This window comes from Archocentrus centrarchus, chromosome 21, assembly GCF_007364275.1.
Source record: "Archocentrus centrarchus isolate MPI-CPG fArcCen1 chromosome 21, fArcCen1, whole genome shotgun sequence".
Lineage (NCBI taxonomy): Eukaryota > Metazoa > Chordata > Actinopteri > Cichliformes > Cichlidae > Archocentrus > Archocentrus centrarchus.
Window position 1 is genome coordinate 11,649,375 of NC_044366.1, and position 9,455 is coordinate 11,658,829.

The window sequence follows — 9,455 nt, forward strand, 5'->3', positions numbered from 1 at the left end:
AGCCAGCATTAACACAGCACTGAACTCCCTCGGTAAATAAAAGGGTCTGCACTTCACCATCAACACTTCGATGTCAGTACAACAGTGTTTCTCCACCACCTGAACATCCACACACCATCGCTTGTTGACATAAACACATACACCGCCACCTTTGTTTTTACCCGAGGCAGATGTGCGGTCTCCGCGGTGCACTGAGTGGGTCTGTAGTTGAATGGCCGAGTCCGGCGTAGTTGCAGTGATCCAGGTTTCCGTGAAGATCAGAGCACAGCACTCCCTGATCTCCCGCTGAGCTATTGTCCTAGCTCTCAGCTCGTCCATCTTGTTTTCGAGAGAGCGGACATTAGCTACCAAAAGGCTAGGCAATGGTGGTCGTGTGGCTCTAGCCTTTAGTTTAGCATGTAGCCCTCCTCTCTTGCCACGCTTCCGTCTTGGATGCGCTCCTTGTCGGCTGCTCTGCCTGCCTGAGCGTGATCGTGGTGTTACGGCCTGCTGGCTGGAGCTGGCATGATCCAAACACAGAAGAAGGCTATGGTCCAAAAGGTCTAAGCTAAGCCCATGGGAAACTTTTCCAATATCCAATAGTGTTTCTCTGCTGTACGTGATCCTTGAGTACAAGCACTGAATATTAGCCACACAAACTAGCACTAGAATAAACAACAAATACAATTGGTGTAGGGAGCGCGTCGCAAACACGTCTGCCACGGAGGGCGCCATGTTAGAAATGTTTAATTCCCAGTGTTGTGACAAGTTGGCCTCTCTGTCCCATGCCTACTCGTTTCCTGTTTTACTTTAACAGTCTTAGTCTCATCCACCTTGTATTTAGTTTTATTTTCTGGTCTTGTCTTTGTTTAATTAATCCCAGCTCTTTCTCCACCTGCTCTCGATCCTCTCATTTTCCTGTGTTTGTGTATATTGTCTGTGTTTTCAATAGTCCTTTGTGGTGTTGCCATCACTGTGTATATTGTTGTGTGTCACCCCACTCCATACAGTAGTTTTATGTTTAGTTCAGACACCTGTCCAGCCCCAGTTTAGCTGTGTTTATTCTTTCTTGTCCCCTTTCTAATAAACCATGTTTAAGTTAAGTTTTGTCTGATTCTGGGTCCAACCTCGCCTGCCACACAGATCCCTATGACACGGCCTCCATCTTGGATCTATAAGTTGGAGTTGGTGGTGTAGCTCCGACCTTCCGGGTTGGAAGTCTGAATTAAGGGGGCGTTCCAGTTGACAATTCTGGCTGGGAACTTGGAACAAGAGTGTATAGACATAGACATTATATAGACGCTTCCTGGTCTGAAAAGTGAAGTTCCTTTTGAAGGCCATCAGGAGGCAATATTTGTGGTTGTAAAAAGAGTGAATGCTCCATATGAGAAATCAGTGCTTGGATTTGACCTATGTCTGTGGTCTGCTGGGGAGGAAGTCCAGGACCCAGCTGTGTGTTGAGACCCAGGAGAACCAGCTTGGTGGTGAGTCTTTGGGGGAAGATAGTGTTGAAGGAATAGCTATAATCAGTGAATAGCATCTGCACATAGCTATCCCACTGGTCTAAGTGGGTCAGGGCACAGTGGAGAGCCAGTAACACATCCTCAAAGGTCAACACTGTAGCAGTTTGCCCTGTAGGCAAACTGGTGCTGGTCTAAGGAGAAGGGGATGCTGTCCTTCAAGTGTCCCAGGATGAGTCGCTCGAAGCACTTCATCACCACCAGTGTCAGGGCCACTGGCCAAAAGTCATTGAGAGACCTGATGGCTGATTGTTTTGGCAGAGGGATGATTGGCGCTGACTTGAGGCACATGGGGACAAAGCCTGCTCCAGGGAGATGTTAAACAGGTATGTGAGCACTGCTGTCAGCGCCACTGCAAAGTGCTTCAGAACCTGTCCTGATATTCCGTCAGGTCCAGTAGCCTTTTTGGGGTTGATGTGCTGCAGGGTCCGTCTCACCTCATGGGGGCTCTGCACCAGTGGTGAGAGTCCCTGCTGTTCCCATGTGTTTTGTAGATTGTGCTGACAATCAAACCTGGTAAAGAAGCAGTTGAGGTTGTGTGGGAGGATAGAGTGGGTGGAGCTGGTGTGGGTGCTGTTGTAGCCAGTGATGTTTTTGATGCCCTGCCACACGTTTCAGGAGTCAGCGCTGTTGAAGTGTTCCTCTATGCACTTCTTATAGCAGTGCTTTGCTTCCTCAGTTTGGACCGAGCTGTTCTGTGGGCCTTTTGATTGCCTGAGCGGAAAGCAGCATCTCAGGCCCTCTAGAGACTGATAACAGCACCATTCATGGCTTATGGTTGGGGAGTGTCTGTACTTTCCTCTGTGTGGTCACACTGTCCATGCAGAAGGTGATGCAATTCAGTACAGATGAGGTGTAGCTGTTAATTCAATTCAATTCAATTCAATTTTATTTATATAGCGCCAAATCACAACAAACTGTCGCCTCAAGGCGCTGTTTTATTGTGGGTAAAGACCCTACAATAATAAAGAGAAAACCCAACAGTCAAAAACGACCCCCTATGAGCAAGCACTTGGCAACAGTGGAAAGGAAAAACTCCCTTTTAACAGGAAGAAACCTCCAGCAGAACCAGGCTCAGGGAGGGGCAGTCATCTGCCGCGACCAGTTGGGCTGAGGGGAGAGAAAGACATGCTGTGGAAGAGAGCCAGAGATTAATATCAATTAATGATTAAATGCAGAGTGGAGTATAAACAAAGTAAATAAGGTGAATGAGAAGAAACAGTGCATTATGTGAACTAGGGTTTAATATTTTTCCCGAAAATGACATGAATCAAATCCCGGGAAATGGCTCGTCATTTCCCGGGAATCCCGGGAAAAAGTTTATTTATTTTTTTATTTTAATTAGGCCTTCTGTAGCCTGTGTCGGCCTTAACCTATTGTGATATTGTAGAGGTAGCTTTCCAGCTATGTCCTGTTATGCCCAGTAGGGGGTAACGTCGGCTTGATTAACGCAATAAAACCTACATCTGGACATTTGAGTGCTCGAGCTATGCGGTGTTGTGTCGTTCCTCAACACTCCCTTAACAAATATAATTCGAATATTCCTCCATTGTACATGGAATTATACCAAGATATTTTACAACTGCTGGTGCAAAACAATACGGTTCATCTCCACACAGCATTGATAAAGGCTCAGCCACGCTGTCGTGGCGACATCTGTTGCGCTATATCTCCACCAGTGGAACGCTGTAATAGTCATTGAAAAGTTAACTACCGTACTACACTATAATATGACATAACACAGGGCCTCGAGTAATGCACTACGACTTGGTCATTGCCATTCTGGCAACAGCAAATTTATAACACCGTGTCTGAGGGTTAAAGTAGGTTCGCTGTGAATCGTCTATTGAAAAACTGGCCAATCCTTATAGCCTAAAAAATATACATTTTACTCAACTCCATTTAAAAAGCAAAATATGTTAAAGCAATCTATTTCATGATAATTTCTTCACACATTAGGCCCGTATCCTAATTCATGATTGTTAGTAAGCGGCTGCAAACGAGGAAAAGAAACACTCGAAGTTAAACAGATATTTCTTTATTGTTCAGGGCAGGCATATTTTATAGGCTATATAATGCAATATAACAATATATAATAATATAAAATTATATAATACAAAATACCTTAGGGTAAACACATTGCCTACGATTTCAACAAATTAAAGAGGAAAAAAGTACAACTGTGTAATACCTCTATTAAAACGCTTGAGATGAATTATCCGTTAGAGACCTTGCCTTTTAAGATTGTCAAGCATAGTTTCCTCTATTTAGGTATTCTTGTAACCTCCAAATTTAGGGACCTTTATGCAGCAAACTTTGCCACCCTTTTGACTCGTACAAAGATGGACTTTGAACGCTGGTCTTTACTAAATTTATCTATCGCAGCCCGTATCAACACTGTTAAAATGATTATTCTCCCCAAATTTTTGTATCTCTTTCAATGTGTTCCTATTTTCTTACCACAAACTTTCTTCTTAAATCTGGATGGCTGCATATGTGACTTTATTTGGAGTAAAAAGCCTCCACGGATGCGTAAGCAGCTATTGCAAAGACCTAAATCCTTAGGTGGTATGGCTCTTCCTAACCTTAGATACTACTATTGGGCAGCTAATCTTAAAATATTACAGTTTTGGCTTCACCCAAATTTAGGTGCTTCCATCCCAATATGGCTATCAATGGAGGCCAGTACTTGCCGACCAGTATCTCTGTCGGCTCTGGTTCACTCCCCTATTAAATCTGCCACTGACCTGTATACGAAGAATATAATTGTTAAGACATCTTTGAAGATTTGGAAACAATTCAGACGTTTTTTTGGGCTTCAGTCATATTCGTTGCAGGCCCCAATAACATCAAACCACATCTTTTCCCCATCTCTAGTAGATGGCGCTTTCACCGTTTGGTCCAACTTAGGCATCAGATCATTTAATGATTTATATATGAATAATGTCTTTGCTTCCTTTGAGCAATTATCCCAAAAATTTCTCCTCCCAAAGCAACATTTTTTTAGATACTTGCAGATTCGTAGCTTCGTCAATAACAGATTTCCTGGTTTTCCTGCTGAGCCCCCAGTTTCTTCTTTAGATTTTTTTTTTAGACCAGTCCCATCTTTGAAGGGTATGATCTCATACATTTATATTCAGATTTACTCTTTGGATCTGACTCCTGTGACTCCTCTCAGGAGGCTGTGGGAGGAAGACCTGAAGGAGCAGATAACTGACGATATGTGGAATAAAGCGCTTAGAAAAGTGCATGAATCTTCTATTTGTGCTAAGCATGCATTTGTTCAATGTAAAATAGTACATCGTGCACACCTAACGAAAGCCAGGTTGTCAAAAATGTTTCCAGATGTGGACTCTGCCTGTGACCGCTGTGGTCTGACGCCCGCAACCCATGCTCACATGATGTGGTCTTGTCCTAACCTGAGATCATACTGGGGAGAGATATTTGACTCGCTAACTAAGACTGCCGGAAAACAAATTATGCCTGCTGCTAGTATCGCAGTATTTGGGGTACCACCTCCTTACATACACCTGTCTCCTCAGGAAGAAGCTTTTGCAGCCTTTGTCTGCTTATTGGCCCGACGCCTAATTCTAACAAAATGGAAATCTTCATCACCACCATCACATACCCACTGGGTCAGAGAAGTCCTTTACTTTGCTAAATTGGAGAAAATAAGATTTATGCTAATGGGCAGAGAGAATAAATTGAGTGCAATGTGGGATCGTTTCTATGATCATGTAGGGAGACTTGTTCTCCCTGATGTCCCGGATTGATGCATCTCACACTGTAATGTTGAAACGACAGGCAACCTGAAAAAGTATTTTATTTGTTTGTCTTTTGTTTTGTTGAGGGTATTTGCTTTGTTCCTGAGTTTGTTCTATTTGTTTTATGTTATGTTTTGGGTTTTCTTTCTGTTTGTTAGGCCAGGTTTGAATCTTTATGACACTTATTCTGTTATGCTTACATGTTGGCTATTTTCTTGTAAAAAACAATAAAAGTTGTTGGAAAAAAAAAAAAAAAAAAAAAAAAAAAAAAAACGCTTGAGATGAAGGGTGAAGCCTTAAACGGAGGCTGAACGTGCCTGAAATGAAGAGTAATGCTTTTCGCATTAAACGAACCCTTCTCTCAATATTTCCTTAAATTTAACATTCTGAAGCTTTCTTTTCTTTCTGAAAGTCAAATCGACGCGCGCGACTTTTTTCCCGGTTTCCCGTCTAACGTTTCCCGGGAAACGGGAAATGGTTCTGATCGCATTTCCCGGGAATCCCGGATCCCGGGATTAAACCCTAATGTGAACCCCCCAGCAGACTAGGCCTATAGCAGCATAACTAAGGGATGGTTCAGGGTCACCTGATCCAGCCCTAACTATAAGCTTTATCATAAAGGAAAGTTTTAAGCCTAATCTTAAAAATAGAGAGGGTGTCTGTCTCCTGAATCCAAGCTGGAAGCTGGTTCCACAGAAGAGGCGCCTGAAAGCTGAAGGCTCTGCCTCCCATTCTACTCTTAAGTATCCTAGGAACCACAAGTAAGCCAGCAGTCTGAGAGCGAAGTGCTCTATTGGGGTGATATGGGACTATGAGGTCTTTGAGATAAGATGGTGCCTGATTATTCAAGACCTTGTATGTGAGGAGAAGAATTTTAAATTCTATTCTAGATTTAACAGGGAGCCAATGAAGAGAAGCCAATATGGGAGAAATCTGCTCTCTCTTTCTAGTCCCTGTCAGTACTCTAGCTGCAGCATTTTGGATCAGCTGAAGGCTTTTCAGGGAGCTTTTAGGACAGCCTGATAATAATGAATTACAATAGTCCAGCCTAGAAGTAATAAATGCATGAATTAGCTTTTCAGCATCACTCTGAGAAAGGATGTTTCTAATTTTAGAAATATTGCGCAAATGCAAAAAAGCGGTCCTACATATTTGTTTAATATGTGCATTGAAGGACATATCCTGGTCAAAAATGACTCCAAGATTTCTCACAGTGTTACTGGAGGCCAAAGTAATGCCATCCAGAGTAAGTATCTGGTTAGACACCATGTTTCTAAGATTTGTGGGGCCGAGAACAAGAATTTCAGTTTTATCTGAATTTAGAAGCAGGAAATTAGAGGTCATCCAGGCCTTAATGTCTTTAAGACATTCCTGCAGTTTAACTAATTGATGTGTGTCATCTGGCTTCATTGATAGGTAAAGCTGAGTATCATCTGTGTAACAATGAAAATTGATGCAGTGCTTTCTAATAATACTGCCTAAGGGAAGCATGTATAATGTAAATAAAATTGGTCCTAGCACAGAACCCTGTGGAACTCCATAATTAACCTTAGTGTGTGAAGAAGACTCCCCATTTACATGAACAAATTGGAGTCTATGAAATAAATATGATTCAAACCACTGCAGTGCAGTACCTTTAATACCTATAGCAAGCTCTAATCTCTGTAATAAAATGTTATGGTCAACAGTATCAAAAGCTGCACTGAGGTCCAACAGGACAAGAACAGAGATGAGTCCACTGTCAGAGGCTCTAAGAAGATCATTTGTAACCTTCACTAATGCTGTTTCTGTACTGTGATGAATTCTGAAACCTGACTGAAACTCTTCAAATAAACCATTCCTCTGCAGATGATCAGTTAGCTGTTTTACAACTACTCTTTCAAGAATCTTTGAGAGAAAAGGAAGGTTGGAGATTGGCCTATAATTAGCTAAGACAGCTGGGTCAAGTGATGGCTTTTTAAGTAGAGGTTTAATTACAGCCACCTTGAAGGTCTGTGGTACATAGCCAACTAATAAAGACTGATTGATCATTTTTAAGGTTAAGGTCTGTGTGGTTGTTGTGAGTGGTACAGTATTTAAAATTCACATAGCATATGTGAAAGGTGAAATGAGTCCTTTAGGATGGCACACGTGCAGGCAGCATTTATAAGGTCAAAGCAGCTGTAGCAAACATGTCTGTCTAAACCACCAGTTCCCTTCTCCTGGTTTATATTTGTATGATTTCCTCAAACAATAAAACAGTGAAAAAAACACTTGTGCCAACATTACAACAATATAATGATGGGTCCAATAATGTTAATCACTGTTATTTAGCTTGAAAGGTTGGCCAAAAAATCAGGTTGCTTTTATCTTAAGAACAAGCTCTGTGAATTTTTTAAATTTCTACTCCTTTGATTTGCACTTCATAAATATGAGTTCTGTCAGGTCTTTTTTCTGTGTGATGCTTTTTTAAATCCAAAGGTTGTTTTCTTCCTGTTACAGTAGCTGATAGTCATATTTGAGAAAGACACCAACATTATCTGGGTAGATATCAGACTTTGCTTTTTAATCCTTGACATGCTAGTCTACACAAATATGTCATTCGCTTTCGAATTTTAGTCAGGATCAATCCGTAACAAACAGGATTTAAAATAGGTGGGATAATGAGGAACTGAATGGACATGAAGTTCTTTAAGTGCTGTGATACAGATGCTGATCCATACCTCGAGTACATAACATCAAAAAGCAAAGCAGTTGAGACATTAAGGAGACAAAATAAATGTGGCACACATGTCTGTGTGAACTTTCTCCTGCCTTCTCTGGATTTTAAAGCTGACTTTACAAGCTGCACATATGAACATGCAATACAGAGAGCATGACAACAATAAAAAGAGATGCCAATCAGCCCGACAACATCGTTTGCTTTTGTTGAACCACAAGCTAGTTTGACAATTGACCAGTTCTCACAGTAAAGTTTGTTTATGTTGGAGCCACATAACTTCAGTGTTGATGTTAAGATCAAAACAATAGTCTGACAGCAGACAGGAACAAGCCAGGACAGAGTAACTAACACAGCAGTCCTTCGCACAGACATTACAGTGTGATACTCCAGTGGCCTACATATGGCCACATATCTGTCATAAGCCATTAGGACTAAAATAGAGTAGTCGGCTTTTGCATTTGAATATATAACAAAAACTTGCAAAAGGCATCCCACATATGAGATTACCTGAGTATCAGACAGTAAATCAAAGGCAAATTTGGGAAAAAAGCCTGCAGTACCATAAAGTCCATTGATGCACAAAGAACACAAAAATATGTACATGGGTTCATGTAAGTTTTGATCAGATATTATAGTTAAAATAAGAGACATGTTTATAACCAGAATTAGAAAATAACACAGCAAAGTGAGAGAGAAGAGAATGGCTCTGTAGTTCAGTATTGCACTGAAACCTGTCAGAGAAAAGACAACTATACTAGAAGTATTCATTTTGCTGTCTAAGTACTTAAAAACATCCTTAACTGATATGTTGGCACCTTTATTCTATGTGCACTTGTTGTAGTGAGCTGCAAAATTTAAGACAGGATCTTGGAGGAGGCTCCCTCTTCTCTGTTGCAGCTGTGCCATTGGCTGAAAGTTAAAATGTTTTGTAAAATCAATTTAAGTCCAAAATCAACAGAATTACAAAGAAGACTCTGTTCAAAAAAAAAATCCATCCTTTTTTGTTAGACCACATTATTTTTGTCAGGACCAGGGGTATAATAGTTTTGGATTTTACATTATAGTTTAGTTTTAGTTAGTTTTTACTTTTTTTTCTCTAATTCAGTTAGTTTTAATTAGTTTTCAGAGTGGTTTTGCTCGTTTTTATTAGTTTTTATTTTTGGTTTTATGCTTAGTTTTAGTTAGTTTCAGTATTAGTTTTAGTATTTTCATACTTAATCAGGTACGCTTTAAAGATACCCTTTAAAGAAATATATTCAGCAACCAACTGTTCACAGACAGCAGAACTACATGCTAAATGTGTGTAATATTAAGGACACACATGAACATCAACAGGGAGAAACAAAGAACAATATGAACTCCAAAACTCGATAAATTCTACAATAAACTCCCAATAAAGTTCAGCCTCAGGGCAGCAGATTAATAACAGCTACATGTGGTGTTTGACAAAAACAAACTCCTTGAAGGAGTCAAAGCTCAAATCCAGCTGCA

General features: G+C 40.7%; 1 protein-coding gene across 1 annotated transcript; it reads right to left on the reverse strand.

Annotated features, from left to right (window-relative positions):
- Positions 1-1,583: 1,583 nt before the first annotated feature.
- LOC115800655 (olfactory receptor 2A12-like) lies at positions 1,584-8,738 on the reverse strand. Its single transcript, XM_030758135.1, has 4 exons — positions 7,832-8,738; positions 6,197-6,216; positions 1,780-2,101; positions 1,584-1,714 (listed from the first exon to the last, which is right to left on the reverse strand). Exons 1-4 carry the CDS (start codon positions 8,730-8,732, stop codon positions 1,584-1,586), a joined length of 1,374 nt encoding a protein of 457 aa, XP_030613995.1. The 5' UTR covers positions 8,733-8,738.
- Positions 8,739-9,455: the final 717 nt, after the last annotated feature.

Excerpts from the sequence above, each read along its gene's own strand:
- LOC115800655 (XM_030758135.1), bottom strand. The coding sequence starts at position 8,732 with ATGAATACTTCTAGTATAGTTGTCTTTTCTCTGACAGGTTTCAGTGCA. Across the intron at positions 6,217-7,831 it reads AAAGCGAATGACATATTTGT|GGACTAGAAAGAGAGAGCAG; the intron begins GTAGACTAGCAT and ends GAGTACTGACAG. Across the intron at positions 2,102-6,196 it reads GGACTAGAAAGAGAGAGCAG|GGCATCAAAAACATCACTGG; the intron begins ATTTCTCCCATA and ends AACGTGTGGCAG.